Source organism: Adiantum capillus-veneris, chromosome 8, assembly GCF_014529385.1.
Source record: "Adiantum capillus-veneris isolate H3 chromosome 8, ASM1452938v2, whole genome shotgun sequence".
NCBI lineage: Eukaryota > Viridiplantae > Streptophyta > Polypodiopsida > Polypodiales > Pteridaceae > Adiantum > Adiantum capillus-veneris.
In genome coordinates this window covers 24208777-24231103 of record NC_140938.1, presented here as the reverse complement: position 1 = coordinate 24231103, position 22327 = coordinate 24208777, and the positions used below count along the sequence as shown (strand labels likewise).

The window sequence follows — 22327 nt, the reverse complement described above, 5'->3', positions numbered from 1 at the left end:
TGTCAAACTCCTCAGTAGTAAACTCGGGATACCACCTCGTCAAGTATATCATCCTGCGATCAGAGAGTAACGGAGACCAAGCCAGGAGAGTTGAGGCAGTGGCGTGATCTGAAAGACGTACCATGAATATGCCTCTGCCAAGAAATGTAAGCTCCGAGACCCGTCCCTGAGTAGTGCCCAATGCAGTCTGACACCAATCACGTATAGAAGAGCGAGGTGGAGATAGACCAATCATCCGGCCAACCAAGGCATGTTGTGCCAAGTGTTGTATTTTGGAGTCAATGCGTGTCAACAGGTCGCCAGTACAGTCCACACGACAGGCAAGTGGTGATGGAGTGCCGTGCGTAGCACTCGGGACTGGCAAAGCCGCCATGAAGAATGGGCTAGACTGGCGAACGGGAAAAGGAAGACCCGATAGGAATTTTGGAGGCTTTCTCTCTCTCTCTCTCTCTCTCTCTCTCTCTCTCTCTCTCTCTCTCTCTCTCTCTCTCTCTTTCTCTCTTTCTCTCTAACTCTTGCAGGCGTTAGAAGGATGCGCATAGTTAGGGTTTGGGGTTGAGGCAGTTAGGGTTTGTGGGATTAGGGTTTCAGGGAATTAGTGTTAACGGGATTAGGGTTTCGAGGAATTAGGGTTTGCAGAGGTGGGCTTCTAGGGCGGCTGGCAGTTCGCGAGGCAGGCAGTGCAGGGCTCGCACAGGCACCAGGGCAGAGATTGGCGCGCAACAACCCAGCAGCAGGTTTTCGCGCGAACTCTGACAGGCAGCAGGGCGTGCGTGACAGGGCTGCTCTTGTTGCGCGTGCAGGCAGGGCAGCATCAGTCACGGCAGTGCAGCAGCAGGTCACGCGCAGGCAGTGCAGCAGCAAGGTTTCTCTCTCTCTCTCTCTCTCTCTCTCTCTCTCTCTCTCTCTCTCTCTCTCCCCCCCCCCCCCCCCCCCCCCCCCCCCCCTCTCTCTCTCTCTCTCTACATTGTGCTCTTTCATACAAAAGAACACGGAGAGAGCAATAAGAGAGGAATACGCTGAATTTACTCCAAAATCAGCAAATTAAAGGGCAGTTCTATGATTTTCATGGAAAATCACATAAAAAATCACCGAACGCTTTGATCTATTGCATAAGAATAGAAGAAATCAATTTTCTAATTTCAGCATTCCCACCTATTAAATTGCTGATTTTTTTATCAAAATTCAGCAAAAAAATAAATAATTTTCACCTGCGCACATGCTTATGAGAAGAAAATCAGATAAATAAACAACATTTCATCAAAAATTTCATAAAATTGAGATTATCTGACCCCAAATCAATTCATAGGTGTGCACGTTGTCCTTTCTGCAGCCATGCCGGCTCTAATACCATGAAACGAACACTCGGAGAGAATCTCCTGGCTACACGGGCCGCCTATAGATACGTGTCGGACGAACCATTTGACCATAGCCACCATCTAGCAACACCTCCGTGTTGGCCAGCGTCCGAGGACATAGGCGTGCACGTGTAAGACCGAGCTTCCCATACCACCCGGCCTCACCTCCTCGAGGTGACCTCACACACTCCTAGCCTCACGGGCTAACCACTGGCACTCTATTAGGGGGGGTCGATAGTTACAAATGAGGCCTTGGCCTCCCTATTATAAGTGTGGCTGGCCACATTGGCGGGGTTCACACTACGTCGGCACATCGGCCGGGTGCCCATCCCGATGGTGTCTTAGAGTAGATCCCCTCTCCCTGTATGCGGGACATAATAGAGCTAGAGTGTATGTATCGAAAGATAAATATATGGGCTTTCAGGGGGCATACGACCAGGCACACTCGTGGGTTAGCTGGGAAAATTCCAAGATTACCTAAAGATATGAGGGAGCCCATTTGGGGTGACTTGGGAGCAAGGCTGAAACAAAAGCTAAGTGGCTCTTGTGCATTTAGACATTTTAAAAGTCAGTAAGATGTGCAAGGCTGGGGGGTGAATTTGAAGCTGCTCTCAATGTTGTTCATATCTGCTCTCCCTTACACTTCTTCGCTCATTCTTCTCTGGCCCTCTCTCCATGCACTCTTAGCACTCTTATTGCAATCTACATATTGCTTCATGGTAGTCATCCATAAGGCAATATAACCATGAGCTCCATTATGCATAGTGTTGACTAATAGTACTATATTCCTACTAACCAGTACCTGCAACGTGGGTGTAGAATTACAGGAGAAAGATGTGCGCACATGCAGTCATATGCAACACACATTCGCTTACACACAGTAACACAAAGACCTTTTGATGGAGTGTCTCATGGTGACAATGTTATCTTGGAAAATCAAACTTACTGAGTGCCCTTGAAAAATATAAACGATGTAAGAGAAGAATATTTGTGCTCTTTCAGTGAGAAGCTGAATTTATTGCACAAAATCAGGACAGCTGGTTCCAGTAGTGTTATGGAGGCACATTGTCAATAGTTAGGAATGTTAGTTGTGTCAGTTACGACCACAAATTTTTGAATTTCTTAAAAACAAAATCTACTGACAGGAAAGGACTCATGGAATTATATATCACAATCCAGGCTCAGCTGTCACCACATGATAACTTTTTGGAGTATTCCTACATTGACTTGAAGGTACATCCAACTGTGTCTATTATAACTAGTGAATTTGAAGGCAAGCTTTATTATGGAAGGTTCAAATGAGTACTTTCTTGCTCATGTTTTGTAAGGCATGGAACTTAAACATCATTCATTGATCCTTCTGTAATCCTTTCAGCAACGGGCAGTACCATACACTCTATCCAAGAGGTTGATTTTAAGTGCCCCACCTTTTGACAATTGGGCTTTGAAGCCATCATATCTTCAGTGTTTCTTCCTTAGTAAAGAGTAGGGATACTCAATATGGCAAATGAACCAGTGTTTGTTCCTCAAGCTCCAAAGCCAGACGGAACAAGAAAGCATAGAAGCTGGTTCAATGCTGATGGGGCTTGGAGTGCTCAACATGACAAGGGTGCATTTCCCTACACAAGGGAAAGATCAGACAGAAGAATTTAATTGTTTGTCAACGAGTAGTCGTGGTGTCAATATACTTATGGTCATCAATCAATAGAACTAGATTTCTAAGATGCCTAATAGACTGAAGATGAGTGTTCTTAACAATTTCGCACCATACCTACGGCTTCATTACAAACAAGCATTTTTTTGGGGCTTAAGAAAACATTGTGCAAATTTGATGTGGCACTAATCCAAGTGGAAATTACTAATTTGTGAGAAAAGATTCTTTTTGTACTCTCTCTCTCTCTCTCTCTCTCTCTCTCTCTCTCTCTCTCTCTCTCTCTCTCTCTCTCTCTCTCTCTCTCTCTCTCTCTCTCTCTCTCTCTCTCTCTGTGTGCGCTGCTGCTGCCCCTGCCCCTCGTGCTCCTTGCCCGCCAATGCCCCGCCCTCGCGCTTCTCCCCCTGCTGCTCCCGCACCCTCTCTCTCTCGCGCTCTCTCCCGCACCCCCTGCTGCTGCTCCCCCCCCCTCTCTCTCGCGCTGCCCGCCTTGCTCCCTCTCTCTATCGCGCTGAGCCCCCCCCCCCCCCCCCCCCCCCCCCCTTAATTTAACTTAATTTTAACTTACTCCCCCTCAGTCTATCCCCCCCCGCCCCCCTTTTAACTTAAACTATTAAACTTTTAAAGTTCTTTCAGCTAGCCCCCCCCCCCCCCCCCCCCCCCCCCCTCCCCCCCACCCCTCCTTTCAGCCCATCTGTCGCTCCTCTCTCTCTCTCTCTCTCTCTCTCTCTCTCTCTCTCTCTCTCTCTGATTCTTTGGGCCTCACCGGAATGGATCCACTTGAAGAAGACCTTGCACAGGACACAGAAGCCGCCAATGTCTCATCTGTTTGCAAGCTGCGAGCAAAGGAAACCTTCATGCTCACGAATAAGCGGATGGCGCAGATGGAGAGGGAAATGAAGGAGTGGAAAACAGAGATGGAAGGATGGTGGAAGGAGAAGGCCAACCTCCTTCAGATGGTCTTCAATGAAGGCGCACAGTCGAAGAAGGAGAAAGAGAGCCTTAACGCAGAAATACAGACACTCAAAGAAGAAGTATCAGCCCTCAAACAGGAGAACCCAAACGCCGAGATACGGGTACTCAAAAAAGAAGTCTCAGCCCTTAAATAGGAGCTTGCTGATAGAGTAAGCAATGGACTAGAGGAAGGCGAATTTCAACCCTCGGTAATTGATGAAATCAAGGAAATTAAGGAATAGGTAAGGTTGATCACAGAGGAAGAGAAGCTGAGTGTGGCAAAGACATCTTCATGGGCGGAGATGATAACAAGGACATAGAAAAAGGCCGATGAGGCTGAAAAATGGATCCAGGTCGCCAAGAAAGGGAAATGTCAAGAAACTCCTTGTACACCGACGCTTATTAACATGACTCTCAAAGAGGAACAAAGAAGGCGGATGCGAGCACTGCATGTGAGAGTGACCGGTCTCAAGGACATAAACAATGGGAGAAAGAGGTCACAAGCCTTACATCCATGATGGGGATGGAAAAGCCTTTGCACGCAAAGGCATGGAGGGTAGGTAAGAAAAGTGATGGCCCGGGAGAGTCTTCAAAGGGGAGAGCTCTCATACTACGCTTCCCCTTGTCGGAAGAGAAGAAGGAATTCTTGAGGAAGAGGCCTACTCTCAAAAAGACAGGTATTTTTCTCGGTGATGACCTGACCCTCTCACAGCTCGCACATATGAGAGAGGTAATGCCAGAGATTACAGCGGCAAGGGAGAAGGGAAAGATAGCCTTCTACAGAGATGGACGGGTGGTGATTTTAGAGCGGCGTACTGCATGACAGTGTGAGACCTATGGGACCACAGTGAAGATGGCTACCTGGAACTGTAATGGGTCTATGAGGTTGGACGTGGGTGCATTTGAGGAGAGTTTCAAAGACAAGGATATTGTGTTCTTCTCAGAGACTCATCAGGCCCCTGGACAGGTAATGCCACATGTGCTGGGATACAGAGGGGAAACAGCTACAGGACAAATGCGAGATCTGAGCACGGGAGTAGAGGTTCAGGAGGAGTAGCAATGCTATTCAGAGAGGAACTACAACCATTACTGCATATTGTACGAAGTGATGATCATGCTAGATATATGTGGGTGAGACTGAGACCTGACGCAGGTCGATTCCTATATATTGCCATATGTTACTTTCCTCCCAGTACATCAATGTATGCCGCATCCAGAGGGCAGTCGCCTTTCTCTATCCTAGATGATGACATTTGGGAGTTTTCAAGGGAGTGATATCATTCTCCTAGGGGACTTCAATGCCCGAACGGGCAACTCGCAAACAGTCTTCTACGACACCTCACATGAGGTGCTTCGAGAGCTGGATGCGGGTGAGTTGGGGCTTGACAGATGCTCAGATGACAGAGAGCAAACGGAGTATGGGAGATACCTCATGGAAATGACGACCACACATGGATTAGCCATACCTAATGGCTTACAGCGATTTCATGGAGCAGCCGGTTTCACATGCTTTCCACATAGACATGGGGCCAGTACAGTAGATTATGTTATGACACAACCGAGCTTTATCCCCTGCATTCAGGATTTCACAGTGGGAGCCAGGCTAGTGGGCATAGCAGTAGATCATGCTCTATTGACACTGCCTGTTGAATTTCAGTATAGTACAACCCAGACACCAGGAGGCAGGCCATACACCCGCTATACATTTACAACAGAGACTGATTTCGTTTGTATAGAGGAGATCTGGGACCGTCTATTGGAAGGCACAGCTGGCAGAAATGGTACAGGCCTCTCAGTGGAGGAGTGCACCAATATACTGACTGAGACACTGCATGGGGCTGCATCAGTGGCATATCCACACACTCAGGCGGGTAAGAGACGACATGCTGGGAGCATGCCACAGAATAGTTGGTATGACGAGGAATGCAGAGAGATGAGGGCACAGCTTCAGAGGGATCTTCTGTTAGGAGTCATCACTTACAAACAGTCTCGGATTGCTTTCCGACGCCTTGTGCGACGGAAGAAGCGAGCTTACCTAGCTCAGATGGAGCGAGACTTATATCAGATGTTCTTGAGTAGGGACTCCGGAGAGGCATGGCGACTCTTCCATGAGCACTCTCCTCCCCCAGTGATTACTTCACCTGATGTGTGGGGCCAATATGCGACATCATTATATACGGTTCCGGGACAGGAACCCCTTCCAGACCCTACCAAGCCTTGCCCAACTACGAGCACTTTCTTTACGCCTGAGATGGTACGAAGGGCCATCGACAGGATGAGGACCGGGAAGGCATATGATCACGACGGTCTAGTAGCGGAGCACTTTATACATGCCAAGGATATGCTGATGGAGGTTCTCGCAGTGTTCTTTAATCGTGCCATGTGTGAGGGATTACCTGAGACCTGGAGGTTGTCTAATATTGTGCCCATCTTCAAGGCTGATGACCGTACAGAGCTTGGGAATTACCGCACTATTATGGTTGGACACACATTGGCACGACTGTATGCATCTATTTTGGAGCAACACCTGAGTAGCTGGGCAGAGGGCGAGGGTGTACGAGCAAAGGGTCAAGCCGGCTTCAGGAGGGGTTTCTCCACTCTTGATCATATTCTGACACTCAGGGCCATCATTGAGGAGGGCAGAGCACATGGGAGACGGATCTATTGTAGCTTTGTGGATTTTCGCAAAGCATTTGACATGGTACCAAGGGCTCGATTGATGCGCAGACTGCAAGAGATGGGGGTGCCCATAGAGGTAATTTGGGGGATAATGGCTTTGTACAAATCAGTGGTGGGACATGTACGCACTCCAGATGGGGTATCTGATTTAGTTCACTCTACTATTGGAGTGAAACAAGGTTGCCCATTGTCTCCTACTCTATTCGGTATGTATGTGGATGAGGTGTCTGATTACATTGACAGAAAGGGTGACAGGGGGTGCCCAGTTAGCAGGGACGTGGATCCCATTGTTGCTTTATGCTGATGATATTGTACCGATATGTGACTCACCAGAAGGTATGCAACGACATCTGGACGCACTACTTAGTTTTGCAAAGGATAGTGGCGTGGGTGTAAACCTAGGCAAAACAAAGGTTATGGTGTTTAACACCACACCGCAATGGGTCAGGAGATCAGTACCTACTTTCAAATATGGTCAAGAGATTGTGGAGTATACAGATGCATACACTTACCTGGGGGTAGTCTTCACGGGGCCGAGATTTTCGTTGAGAAGAGCAGCAGAGACTAGACTAACTAGAGCCGGTGCGGCTCTGGGAGGAATGGAGAGGATGTTATATGGGACAAAGTTATGGCTCTTTGATACTTTGGTAGCCTCTACTATGTTATATGGGGTGCTGGTTTGGGGACCTTCTATACGCCAGGATGGGTGGAGGCGTATGGAGAAGCCCCTGGTATCTATGATCTCTCGGCTGATTAGAGCCAAGGTTTCTGTACCGCATGATATCATTCGAGCGGAATTAGCTGCCCCCCCTATGGAGATTGAGGCGCTCACAAGATCAGTCTCCTTTGTACACAGTCTATGGGATACTACCAGAGACAAATATGCCACGGTGGCTCTAGAGTCCTCCAGACAATTAGCTTTTAATGGGGACACATCATGCTGGTATGCTCAGATGACATCATGGTTTCACCATGGATAGGTTGCCTCCTTTTCAATACTCTCTTCAGGCACCCTTGAGGTCTCTGACACGGATAGAGATTAATAGACTCATCCGTCAGGATTTGATCCAGCTGGACACGAGAAGGACATGGATAGAGCCGTTACAAGAGTTGGGCACAAAGATGGCTTTCTATAGAGAGCATCTTCTCCACCTCACGGGGGATGGGTTTGTGATTCGACCTAGCTATATGGACACGCATCTTTCGCATGGTTTGCGTTGTGCCATTGGCCAGATACGCACGTCCTCACATCAGCTCGAGATTGAGATTGGCAGATTCAGAGGGACACCGGCAGATAACAGAATATGCCGCTTATGCCATCTAGAGCCAGAGACAGAAGTACATTACATATGTCATTGCACAGTATACTATGAGATACGAGGTCGTTTTCACTGTCTATTCAGAGAGGTTTTGGGCCTCTATCTAGGGTCATGAGTTACGAGGATCAAAGATGTCTTGGGCTTTATCTACTTGAGTTACACAAGCATAGAGGAACCTTACTGAGGAGAGGTGAAGACAGACATCCCTAGAGACAGATCACAGATTTCTTTACACTAGATAGTGTACACCCAGAAGAACAGACAAAGGAGCAACCAACGACGGTGGAGAGGTCTACCCGCAGTACTGGCATTCTCATAGACCGAGCATTGGAGCTAGGGCGATCTAGACGACCCCGAGGGAGGAGAGGAGCTACACAATTTCGAATGAGGCTACGGCAAAGGATTCAAGCCATACTCTTTCGTCGTCCAGAGTGCAGATGAAGATGGATCTCTACTCCCCTCCCATATTGTCTTCACATTGTACTGCTTAGTTTAGGATCCCGCAGTATTTATATTTTGTTATCCTAGTTTAATTTATTTTGTTAATCTGACTTTGTATCAGATACACCGCATTGTAACTTTCTGGTCTCATAGGTCACTTTGGCCTTTTGAAGACGTTAATATAACATTTCATTTCATTTTTCTCTCTCTCTCTCTCTCTCTCTCTCTCTCTCTCTCTCTCTCTCTCTCTCTCTCTCTCTCTCTCTCTCCAGCTCTTTGATACCTTATAGGTGATGGGTTTGTGATTCGACCCATCTATATGGATACACATCTATCTCATGGGTTAGGGTGTGCCATTGGTTAGATACGGACACCTTCACACCAGCTTGAGATTGAGACTGGTAGATTCAGAGGGATACCTGCAGCTAGCAGGATATGCCGCCTATGCCATACAGAGCCAAACAGAGATACATTATATATGTCAGTGCACAATGTATTATGACATACAGTGGGGTCGTCGTGTCCATTTAGAGAGGGCTTCGGAACCTTCTCTAGAGTCATGAACTATCAAGACCAGAGATGACTTGGACTGTATCTACTTGAGTTACACAGACACAGAGATAGTTCACTAAAGAGATCTTGACAGAGACAATCCCATAGACAGATTACTGATTTCTTTACACGAGACACCGGACAGATAGAGGAGCAGCCACCATTGCAAAGCTCAGCTCATACTCACACCCTCAGTACTCTTATCGACCTAGCATTGGAGCTAGGGAGATTGAGACGCCCATGACTAAGGAGAGGAGCTTCAGAGTATGGATGGAGACCACAGCACAGGATTCAAGCCATACTATCTCGACATCCATTGTACAGATGAGGATGGATTCATCACCCATTATATCACCCTCTTGTATTGGGCACCATTGTATTAGTAGTCACACTTATCTCACACGGTTCTAGCTAGTAGCACCTGTAAGTTCATTTTAGTATCTCTTCTATTTTTGTACCCAGGCATGGCATCACATTGGATTGGTCTCATAGGTCATTTTGGCATATTGAAGACGTTAATATATCATTTCATTTTATTTCATCTCTCTCTCTCTCTCTCTCTCTCTCTCTCTCTCTCTCTCTGCCCATGGGAGTTTCCGAGACACAGATATGCTTGGATAGCCCTACAGTCCTCTAGACAGCTTGCAGAGAAGGGAGACACTTACCTGTTGGTATGCACATATGTCAGCATGGATTGAACTACATGGATTTAGTATCAACAAACTACCATTCAGTACTTTGTCGATGCTCCTCCTCTGAGCTTGAGCAGATATGTAATCAACTAACTCAGCAGTATTTCTCCGGTTGATATCAGTATTACTCCGGTTGATATCAGCAGGACATGGCTTACACCTATGTCAGAGCTGGACACAAAGATGTCTTTCCACAAGAAGCATTTTTTTTGTACTATTGAGGATCAATTTATCGTTCATCCTAGATATATGGACATCAGTGGAGATGTACCATTGGTCAAATATGAACTTCCTCACACCAGTTGGAGATTGAGGTTGGGAGATACAATGGAGTGCTTCTGAGTGCCGAGTTTGTAGATTGGCACTAGAGGACAAGAAGCATTTCATTTGCCACTCTCATTCAAGGACGGATTTGGAGCACTTTCCAGAGTCATGGATTGAGATGTCTTGATTTATACTTGCTAGAGATTAGCATCTCAGGGATACACTTTTGAGAGGAAGCTTACTTGTTCACCGAGAGCCTCTACGAAGAGATGACAGATTTTTTCACCTTTTAGGTAGGCAGGTAGGGTACATTCAGGGCTCTTACACAAGGCATCTTGGTGGATAGAGCCATTCAGATACAGCTGTTGTACCGACGTTGCTTACAGAAGAGGACCCAGGCTATCATTATAAGATACTGAACAAGGCCTGTTCGCTTTTTTTCTCGGGAGGAGATAGATAACATATTTCAGAGACCCATGCCCTCAATGGGATTATTCCTCCCCTGCCCCTCGTACCCACCTCCATAGTTTGATCCTTTGTATTGTAGCCTCTTGTCACTATTTGATGCCCCTAGCCACACTCCATATATATCATTTTAGTAGTTTTTAGATCATCTCTTATTCAACTTTTGATCTCATAGGTCATTGCAGGGACCCATGATGCAATTCACGCATGAGTATCTCCCCTACTCTTTCTCTCTATTTTTCAATCATTTATGCTCATTCCAGACGGTTGTAACACAGATCATATGTTTGTAGCTTTTGGCCTTTTGAAGATAATAGTACATTTCATTGCATCTCTCTCTCTCTCTCTCTCTCTCTCTCACACACACACACACACACACACACATAGTGCTAGAGTGACAACATGACATTTCACGATTTCATCTCACAAACTAGATCTAGATTGGGGTTGGACGGGCAGCACAAGTTGATAAAGATTGGAGAATCTGGAGGGTTTGAAGAGGTGGGGTGGAGAACAATGAGCACTATGTATGCATATGCCCATCATACAAGAGTATACATGACAGATGTACAACCCTTTTCACAAGATAGCCCACACTTTCAGTACTACGGGATGCGGGAGCCGAGAGAGCAGACATAGCTTGGTCGCTTCTTGCGTGAAATTGAGAGACAGAGGGAGACCCTGCGCCATTCACTTACATACTTAGTGGAGGACAAGTCACAGCTCATGGACCTCCTTTAGATAGCTGCTCCAATACCACCTACTCACATCAAAGAGGGGCCACACTACAGCAAGTAGAGATTGTTTGAGCGTGTTGATGCCCCAAAGTCCAAGGATATACCAATGCCAGTGTCACAAACTGCTAACGTGTCAAGGCATTGAATACTAAGAGGGTTGGGCACCCTAGCCAGCAGGGGCCTAAACCTTGGTAGAAGCAAGACTAACCAACTCTCACGCTTCCTAGGTGGACCAAGACTAATGTAGGATGCGGACAAAATTATCCTTGTTCACAAAAAAATTGCGAGAGAATGTTTCGGATATTCTCCTTGGTATCCACTAATGGAGCCTCCATCAATTTCGTGGTGGCCCTCGTAGACGTGGGCATCTAGCTCTCCCAAGTTTAATGGCTCTATTAGTCAATAAATCTTTGGTACAGGCAGACTCTGAAGTCTGATGTGCAGCTTGCTCATCTGACTCTTGAGTCTCCGCTCTAAAGAAGTTAGTGATCTCCCTCTGTGAATCTCTCCCATTGTCTGATCTCCTCAAGAGACTCCCCCTGTGTCTGCAGAGTTCTAGCAAAAACAACCCGAGGCATCTCTGATCTTGATATCTCATGACTTCAGCCAATTGTCCAAAGCCCTGTCTGAATAAGCATCCTCGTCTCGCGTAAGGCATTCTTGTGTTGTGCCGCTTGGAACTCTATCTTTGTTTCGAGCTTGGCAACCTGCTCTTCCATCTCTCTAATCTTTACTTATTTTGTGAGATAATGGCCATGATTCCATTGAGCATTTGCCACTATGTTCTCTCCAGTATGGATTTTCGCGATCTGCGCTAACATGGCAGGTTATACAAACGCTTCCGTAAATCGTGCTTATAGGTGCTTACATGACAGTTTGTACGGAGAGCCCATGGGGTGCTAGTTTTTGGAGATCATATGCTTTTAGACTACAAGCTTTTCATATAATTGCTTTTGGATGGCTCACTCTCTAGCATGCTACCGTGTTGTTGCCGTTGTATTGAGTTGAAGGAGTATAAAAAAATATTGAAAGAAGCGCCACAGTTTGCGGCTAGTACTCTCTTCGCATTTCCGTGTCTTGTATGCAATGTCTCTCTTTTAGTTCAATTGTTTTGAAGCTTTTGAAGTCTGTTCGGTTTGTGCAATCTATTCTTTTTCATTGGCACGTGTTACAGTAGTATTAGAGCTTCAGACATGTGCTTTTTTGAAAGCATACCGGTCCTTCCAAGAGCCGGCAATGCAAGATGGTGCTTCCAACTTTCATGAGAATCCTCCCCCCCCAATGTGCGCCTTTTTTGGGAGAGAGATATCCAATAAAAGCTCTACAATTTTGTAGCAATTTGACAACATTAATGCCATGAGGAACTACTCAGACGAATCAAAGATCTTTCGAGCTACCATATTTCTTAGAGACATTGCCATGTAGTGGTGGACGTCTATAGCTACCAAGCCACACACTCCAAGAATTTGACAAGCTTTCAAGAAAAAAAAATTGCCCAAAGTTACATAACATCTTTCTTTGAAGTGCAACTTCTGGCAAAGTGGGGCATCCTCAAGTGCTTGCCATAGAATTCCTAATAGAGACATCTATCATCAGATGTCTCTCTTTGAGATGATAACCTTGGTGACCCAATGTGATTGCTATATCATTGGATTGCCATCACCGCTCTGGGAACACTGACTATCCAAGCCAGTTTCGACCATTCAAGATCTTATGGACCATGTTGCAGTCGGCTACAACCTTATAGAAGAAACTTAATCCTAATATTGGTGCTAGCCTCAGAATGGAAAGCCATTCATCTTTTCAAGCTCAATTCACCAAGATACACCGAGAATGCTTTTGAGTTTAAGTTGGACACTTTTTGAACTTTTTCTGAGAAATTGCTCGAAAATACTATTTGGAGATTGTTTGAAATGGATGTTTTCTGTTTTAAACTTGTCTTGGTGCCGATTTGAGTTTTTTTAATTCTAGTTTAATGTTGGTTTTAATGGTTTGAAAGTACTGAACAGAAACTTGATGCTTGAAAATGTACGAATATTTTATATCCGGCTTTCCTGGGAGGAGTGTTCATGTTATAAACCTCTGAACGACGCAGATTGGGTGTCTAGGGAGCATTTAGTTGTATGTTGGAAACCTCTGAACGTCGTAAATTAGATGTCTAGGAAGCATCAGGTTTCTGAGGAGCGTTTAGTTGTATGCTGGAAATCTTTGAACGACACAAATTGGGTGTCTAGGGAGCGTTTTGTTGTATGTTCGGAATCTCCAAGCGATGCAGCATCGGTCTGGGGATCGTTTGGTTGTATCAGTCCTCTAAGCTCATGGACCGGACCTTTTTAAGTTATTTGCGGGGCGGATAAGGAGATGGTTGTTGAGTAGCTTCATGCCTCTAAGACTGTTTGTCTAGGAAAAATGCTGAGCAGTGTTGTTTGTTGTGTCTTGTAACATGCATATGTAAGCATCTGTGTTGCATCGTGATGGAGATTGCCTAGGTATGTAACTTTAGTGCATCGAGATACCCGTTATAGATAACACGGTCTCAGTGTGATGGCTAATCTTGCTATGCCAGAATATCAAGAACTCTGATATGAAAAATTGAATGACCCTCGGATATTTTAAAGCTAATTTTAGCTGTTTTTCAGACGTAATCATGAACAAATACTCTTCCATCACAAAGAGTGGATGTCACAAACTGCTAATGTATCAAGCCACTGAAAACGAAGAGGATTGGGCACCCTAGCCCTAAACCGCGTCAACCTACTGATCCTGGTCGCGGGACTAAACCCTAGCAAAAGGGGAAGAAGTGTCATAAAATCTGATATCTACCTCACCCAAATTATTTTCTCATTTTAAACTGATCAGTCAATGTGAGAGAATAAACGGGAACAAGAGTTAGAATAGAGACATGTGCTTCTAAACCTATCTCAGCAGCAGGGGACCAAAAGGAAACATGGTTGCATTTCAATAGGGGTCCAAAAAGAAACGGTCTACCAAAGAGCAATGTGCAATAAGTGCTTCTATACTTATCTCAACAGGGGACCAAGAGAGGAGAGATGGTTATATCTCAATACGGGTCCAAAAGGAGGTAGTCTATCAAAGAGCAACGTGCATCTAATGGAGCTTAAAAGACCTTAGGGTTTCATGAAAGACCTCCAATAGTTAGTGTTAAAAGTCCTTTGACCTTATGCAAGCTAGGGTTGTGCTTGAGATGGGAACCAACCCAACCTTGAGGTGCTTGTCGTACTTGCTGACTAAGGTTCTTGTCGTGCTTGATGATTGAGGTGCTTGAGGTCCTTGTCGTGCTTGATGACTAAGGTGCTTGACGTGCTGGTCGTTCTTGATGACTAAGGTGCTTGAGTTGCTTGTCATGCTTGATGAGGAAGGTGCTTGAGAAGCTTCTTATGCATGGGGGGTAAGATGCTTGAGTCAAAAAGAGACCTTAAAAAGGAGGGGTAAAGTCTCAAAGTTGACTTAATCTCCCACTCACCCAAAAGGGCACCCTTTTCTCAAGGGGCACATGGGAGACATGAGACTCTCCCTATGCTTAGTCACATGGTGTGCTTGAATGCTATTGGTTGGGCTAAAGAGGGGTCCATTGAGCTTCTAATTCCATCCAGCAAATATCTAGATATTTTCAAGCTCTCTCTCTCTCTCTAAGGGGTAAGGAGGACACTTGTCCAAAGACTACCCATGGACTTCAAATGCATGTTGCATGTGATTGGCTAGGGAGAGAGGGGTCCAATGAGCTTGAGGCATGAGAAAAAGGTAGAACTCGCCTTAAGCAAGCAAGGGGTGTGCTAGGGGGTATACACCTCTCACACACTCATTTTGTGGATTCATTCTCACTTGGTGAAAGTAGAGGAACTCCACCTCCTTCTCCAAGCGTATGAGAAGTGAGAACCTATACCAACACTCTTGGCTATGGAATGCAAATCCAACCAAGAGCCATGCTTCAATGCTTAAGCTTTACATCTTCTTCATCTTCATTACTATGCTATTATGTATACTAGCAAGAAGAGTGATGATAAGTGAGGAACTATTTCTTTTTCTTATGGAATGTTTCTTCTTCCTCCTCCCTACCATCATTCCCCGCTAGCTCTCTCCACCTTCGAAGGTGTTTGAGCCCTTGGGACTGGGGCTTGGGATAGTTCATGCTTTCTACAAAGTTTATGTTATGCTTGTGATGAAGCTTTTTATCTTCATTGCATCACCTAGGTCGTAAGGAACTCAAAGATTGTATTGTACCAAGTCGCTCTTGATGGAAGAAACTATAATACAAATGCCTATTGGAGGGGGGATTGGCTCCGTATGAATCCGGTCCTCAACTGATGTCATGTTCTCTGAACTCTCTCTCTTGCAAAAGTATTGTTCATGCCAAGTTAGCTAAGTACCATGTTTATGTTGCTACCATCAATTAAGTTCACCTGCTATGCTCACAAAGTAATCTCACAAAAGTGCTTTATCTAATTTTTTAATTCCACTACTCTCAAAGTTCATAGGCCATTTCCATTACATTGGTCTCAGAGCATTTTATTTTTCTTTTCTTGCTTAAGAAGAGAGGTCCTTGAGTAGCCTATTAATGGTTGGTTTTGTTAATTATATTAGGGTAAGTGGGACTGGGATCTATTATCGATTTTTTTGAGCCCACTATGTAGGATATGGCGCACACCTCGGGAGCTTTGGTTTTAATAATGGAGTCTTTTTAGACTTTCCTACGGCTTTACCATTATTGAGTCATAAGAAGTTTGAGAGGAGCTATCCCTCGACAACTTCGCTATGTTAGAATCATTCCACTACTCTATAATTAACCAATTCGAGCCGTGGGTGTAGATACCTAAGTGCTATTTTCAAAGGCTAAGAGGAGTAGCAACTAAGGTTTTGAATTGCCAAAGCATACACTTAGTAAACACATAAGTTTAATTAACATGGTTGACAATAACCAAGAGAGTAGAATGAACATTGATAACTTTGATTTTGCACATGAAGGTGCTAATGATGATGCCACCATGTTTGCTAATTATCTTGTCACTAGGTTGCAACAAAGCTATGAGCAACCCCGCTTTGTAAGCCGAAGTTACTCAACTTCGTGCTTATCTTTCCTCTCCAAGAGGAGAGAGAGCTTAGGAGGCCTCTTGATGAGACCCTCAAAAGAAGACTCTCTTCCATATGAGAGGAGGAACAAGAAAGTAATGAATCCCTAAGTTCTTGTGAAGATGTGGTTCCACGAAGACGACGGACTATACAATCGTCAACTCCTCCCCAGAGGAAAATGTTCAACCCATAATCACTTCAAAAAAGGAAGAGAGGAAACAAAGGAAGAAAAGGACAAGAAAGAGGTCACCCTCTTCTCCTTCTTCTTCACCTTCCTCCTCTTTCAACGAAAGCAATAGTTATTCTCCTAGAGAATAAAAGAGGGGAGGACATCGCAAATCTTATCCTGCATGGCGAAGGTCCTCACAAAAGCTCAAGAAGTTCAATGAGCGAGGAAAGAGTATCTCTTTTCTCACCTATAATGGCACCTTTGGTGCTACCGACAAAGTATTGGCCTTCATCCAACAATTTGATGCGGCCTTTGGAGACGAGGGCTTCACGGAGTCCTCCAAGCTACGCCATGTAGCTATGCACTTCCAAAAATTGATTCGTCAATGGTGGGAAAGCCTTTGTGGCAACGGGGAAGCCCCAAAGATAGGGAAAACTCTACGAGTTTCCATCATGAAGCAATTCCTTGCAAGGGATGTAAAGGACAAAGTGCTCACTGAATGGCGGAGTTTGAGTCTTCTCTCTTATGAGTCTATCCACAAACATGTGGACAAGTTTTGGGTTTTATATCTCAAGGCTATTGTCTTTCAAAAGATAGACTTCGTCGAGCAAAAGCAACAATTCTGTGCGGCATTACCCAAAGAGATGGTCGAGTATGTCAACTGTCAACGGCCTGGTTCTATCACCAAAGTAATCCACCACACCATGGTTGCTTTGCGCATCAATTTCCAACAAGGGGCTAGACGGAATGTCAAGCCCATGGAAAATAAAGACAAAAGTGATGCCAAGAGGAAAACCAATGTCCAAAATTCTTACCAAGGCTATTCCAACAACAACACAATCGGTCCAAGGAGAAGGGAGTTTACAAAGGTAAATATAAACTCTCTCCTAAAGATGTAGAAGCTTTTCGTAAAGACCACAAATGTTTTAAGTGTGGAAAGCAAGGCCATGGTTATCGTCCTTGTCCCTAGAGAATTTCCCGCAACGAGACTCCTAGATCCTCTATGTTTGAAGCTCCAAAAGAGGATGCTCATTGCCTATGATTTCTCCTTTCCTATGCTTCGAAAAAGATGCAAGAGCATGATGCCTTTATTTTGTTTGACCCTAGTTCAACTCACAACTTCATATCCACGGAGTTGACCACTAAGCTAGGCATACAAGCCCACAAGATGGGAGATGCATTGAAAGCCAGTGGAGCTATCAAGGGACAAGACGTCTCAGTTACTTCCTTAATTGGAAAATTAAGGCTTCATGTCCAAAGCTATGTGGACAAAAAGGATTTCTTCATCTCCCCTCTCAAACATAAGAATGTTATTGTTGGGGCACCATGGTTTAACCGCATGGTTTCCAACATGAAGTTCCCTAAAAGGAGAATCTACTTCACCTACCGGCAAGAGAGCATGTATATAGATTCTAATGAGTTGGGGAACACCATATCCCTGCAATAAAGGGAATCAAGAGGAATTAGAGTTGTCTAATTTCCTAAATGGATTCCAAGATGTTTTCATTGATGACATCCCTAGTGAACTACCTCTAAAATGAGGGGTGATGACCATGCAATTGAGCTCCTACCAAGAAGCTCACCCCCTAGAAAGCTTCCTTATCGAGTTTCACAAGCTCAGCAAGAGGAGATCATGAGGTAAGTGCATGAATTGGTGGAAAAGGGATGGTGAGGTCTAGCTCCTCTCCATTTTGTTCACCATTGCTTTTTAGTGCAAAAGAAAGATGACACATATCACATGTGTGCCGACTATAGAGCACTAAATAAGATCACTATCAAAAATAGATTTCCCATGCCGCGGGCAGAAAATCTATTTGATAATTTACAAGTTTTGGCCTGACAAATTCTCCAGACGTATTCAAACTCATGATGGACAAAAATCTTCATGCCATTCAAATTCTCTCGAGAAGTACAAGGGATACCTCGAGGTAATCTTTCAAGTTGTGAGAGAGAATAAGCTTTTCATTAATCAAAAGAAAAGTGAATTTATCCTACAAGAGATTCAATGTTTAGGTTATATTATATCTAAAGATGGCACCCGTATGGATCCAACAAAGTTAGAGATAATAAAAGAATGTTCTAATCCAAGGAATCTATAGAAGGTACAAAGCTTCATAGGTATGTGTGCATACTATAGATGCTTCATAGAAAAAGTTATCGCTAATAGCAGGCCCATTACATGACTTAACAAAAAAAAGAACGTTAAGTATTCATGGACTGCAAAAGTGCAAGAAGCTTTTGAGAAGCTTATCTCTCAACGTTTGCTCACACTACTAGATCTCTCAAAGCCATTTAAGGTCCAATGTGATGCTTGTGGTGATTACCTTGGAGCTATTTTGCTTCAAGAAGAGCATGCCATAGCATATGAGAGAAAGACTCAACTTCGATAAGTGAGTATTGAGAAAATACGAAAAAGAGCTACTAGCTATTCTATATGCCCTAAACACGTGGAAACACTATCTCTTGGGGACTCCATTCATCCTACAAATAGATCACAAAGCCTCAAGAACTTAATGACGCAAATCAAGCTCTCCGACAAACAAATGAGGTGGGCAAACTTTTTTTTTCAATTTAAATTTCATATTGCTCACATTGCTAACAAGCACAATCAAGTGGTCGATGCACTTTCACAACGACCAAGGGTAAATGTGGTGTATATAGCAACTCACAATGATCTATCTTTTATGATAGATGAGTATGCTCCTGATTGAAACTTTAAGCACGTAATTACAGCCTTTGCAATAGGGAAGAAAAAAAGAACCATTCACCTTGAAGGATGGTTATCTTCCAAACGGCAATAGGCTATGTGTTACTCACCCATACAATAAGAAAATCTGTATGAATCCCATACTTCTCCTTATGCAGTGCAAAGAGGGAATCCATAATCTACTCTTCAAGGAATAGAAATGTATTCTGTTGGTGTACCATGAAAAGTAAACATACAAGAGTATGTTTTAAAATGCGTGGTATACCAAAAGTTGAAATTTGATCGAGGGAAGCAACCTGGATTATTTCAGTATACATGCTTAACAAGAAAACACACTCTATGCCTGTCAAAAAGACTATTAAGGCACATCAAATGGCAATCCTCTTGAGATCTCAAAGTTTCAAGCATCATCGCTTTCCAACACTCATAGTGTCGGACAAAGATTCTAGAATGACCAGTAAGTTTTAGAAGGGTCTCTTTGAGAATCTAGGAAGTAGATTAAATTTCTCTTTCGGCCTATCATCCACAAACGGATGACCAAAGTGAAATAACTAATCTAACGATTCTTGAGAATACTAAAAGCCTATGTCATGGAAGTAGATCAATGTTCTCAATGATAGAAGTACCTACCTCTTATAAAGTATGCGTGCAATGATATTGTACATACTTCTATTGGGAAAGTACCTTTTGAGGTTAAAGAAGGAAGATCCAAAAGTCCCTTACTAAAAGTACATGGTAAGATCTTCTCTGCTGCTGCTATGGATATAGCCGAGACCTACAAGAATCTTTTTCAAAGGTTAAAGGGGTTATATCCATCTCACAGGAAAGGCAAAAAGGCCTGCTGCAAATAAGACAGAAGAGCCTTAGCCTTTAAGGAAAATGATTGGGTCTTGCTAAAGTTTCTCAAAGCTCATCTAAAGCATACTACGGGTAAGAGTTCTACGGACCACCAAGAGTATGATGCTAAACTAGCAAAAAGATACTATGGTCCTTAAAATTCTTAAGCCAGTCAATGAAATGGATTATTAATTGAAGCTTCCCAACCATTGACTCAAGCACAATGTTTTCTATGAGAACCTATATAAGCCTTACAAAGGTGCTCCATCAAAAGAAACAATAGTTGCAGACCCTCCAAAAATTGAAGATCAAGAAGAAGTACTTCAATCTAAGTCCATCATATGACTTGAAGACAAGGTATTAAGAAATGGTAAGATTATCTGAAGATATCTTATTAAGTTAAAGAATATCCTTTCTAAGATGCTAAATGGATGCAAGGAACCTAGCTTAAGGATAATATGAACCTTGTCAATGCTTACAATGTTGTACTAGAGTAAGCATATGGAAATGCATTTTGAATGAACAATGTTTTTGTCTTATAAGACTAGTTCTCTTTTTATTGTGCACAAATTTAAATAGTATGCATGCTTAGAATCATGTTTGTAGTGACGATGTCTCCCAAACACCAAGTAGAAATTTTCACTCTACTTTGGAAGTATGATATGGACTAAAGAGCAGACATGCTTGCAGCAGCTACGTCTCCCAAGCACCAAATGGACTAGTCATCCATCTTGGAATATTATCGTAGGGTAAAAAGGGATCCTCTATCCGCTAAGAAACATGGACTAATGACTATGCTTTATCTTCTCTACCTCATAGTCGAGGACGACTATGATTTCAAGAGAGGTAACGTCATAAAATAATATCTAGCTCACCCAAACGATTTTCTCTTATTAAACCGATCACTTAATGTGAGAGAATAAATGGGAACAAGAATTAGAGTAGAGACATGTGCTTCTAGACCTATCTCAATAGGGGACCAAAAGGAGAGATGGTTGCATCTCAATAGGGGTCCAAAAGGAGACGGTCTACCAAAGAGCAATGTGCAATAAGTGCTTCTAGACTTATCTCAACAGGGGACCAAAAGAGGAGAGATGATTACATCTCAATACGGGTCCAAAAGGTGGTAGTCTATCAAAGAGCAATGTGCATCTAATGGAGCTTAAAAGATCTCAGGGTTAGCTTCATTAAAGACCTCCAATAGTTAGTGTTAAAAGTCCTTTAACCTTAGGTAAGGGCTCAGCTTGAGGTGGGAACCCAACCTAATCTTGAGGTGCTTGTCGTACTTGTTGACTAAGGTGCTTGAGGTGCTTGTCGTACTTGATGACTAAGGTGCTTGAGGTCCTTGTCGTGCTTGATGACTAAGATGCTTGAGGTGCTTGTCATGCTTGATGAGGAAGGTGCTTCAGTCAAAAAGAGACCCTAAAAAGGAGGCGGAAAGTCCCAAAGTTAGGCGAATCTTTGACTTAACCTCCCACTCACCCAAAGGGCACCCTTTTCTCAAGGGGCATATGGGACACATGTCAGACTCTCCCTATGCTTAGCCACATGGTGTGCTTGAATGTGATTGGTTGGGCTAAAGAGGGGTCCAATGAGCTTCTAGTTCCATCCAACAAATATCTAGATATTTTCAAGATGTCTCTCTCTAAGGGGTAAGGAGGACACTTGTCCAAAGACTACCTTATACGAAACCCAAATCAATAATTTATGCACAAATTTGACAAACGGATGGTGTGGACATGCATCTCCTTGGGTGCAATAGATGATCCTAGTATGGAATTTTTTTTTGAATATGGAAACATGGATATAGCAACCCTAGTGGAGAGACTATGGAACTACACAAAGTACACCCCCTTGAATGCACATATTAATAGATCTATCTTGGATCTGATCCATGTTTGGTGGGGGGGGGACTCAATTGGATGGGGGACACAATGCTTGAATTCTACAAACATAACCAAGAAATAGGTGAGGATCCTTAACTTTCCATCAAACAAGATGGATGTCTATTATTTTTGACATGTGGCCTATATGTTCCTAGCTTACTCTGGTCGCTTCAATGTCTATGGCTCTTGAAAGCATCACACCCTTAGATTAAGAGAATGTGAAGGTATTGGAGTGATGTGAAAGGTGTCCATCATCCTTCAAGAAAATGACTTTTTTTTCAACGTTTGTAAAATCTCACATTCATAGTATGTTAGCTTAAAAAACAACTACTGTGGTTGCTCAGATACTACAAGTAATTGCAAGGATGTGTATGGATCGTGATTGATAATTGAAAATCACTTACCATATTTAGTCTCCATTACCGATAGTGGACCTTAATAAAATGTATATGTAATCCTTGAAAAGGTTTTTGACTCGCATGTTTCGCAAATACCACCACACACTTGGGTACATGCAACCTTTTGGAT

General features: G+C 43.7%; 1 protein-coding gene across 10 annotated transcripts in view; it reads left to right on the top strand.

Annotated features, from left to right (window-relative positions):
• The window catches only part of LOC147451812 (denosine deaminases acting on tRNA), a 205332-nt gene that overhangs the window by 162079 nt on the left and 20926 nt on the right, over window positions 1-22327 (top strand). For 3 of the 10 annotated variants that reach the window (XM_086517673.1, XM_086517677.1, XM_086517678.1), the window contains exons 8-9: window positions 2504-2591; window positions 2734-3245. The exons of 2 other annotated variants lie outside the window; for them this stretch is intronic. In XM_086517673.1, coding sequence (XP_086373799.1) covers window positions 2504-2591; window positions 2734-2847 — 202 coding nt within the window. In that variant the 3' untranslated portion in view covers window positions 2848-3245. Of the gene's footprint in view, window positions 1-2177; window positions 2402-2503; window positions 2592-2733; window positions 3246-22327 lie in introns of those variants that run through there. 5 more of the 10 variants (XM_086517676.1, XR_015188829.1, XR_015188831.1 and 2 more) reach the window with 5 other exon arrangements.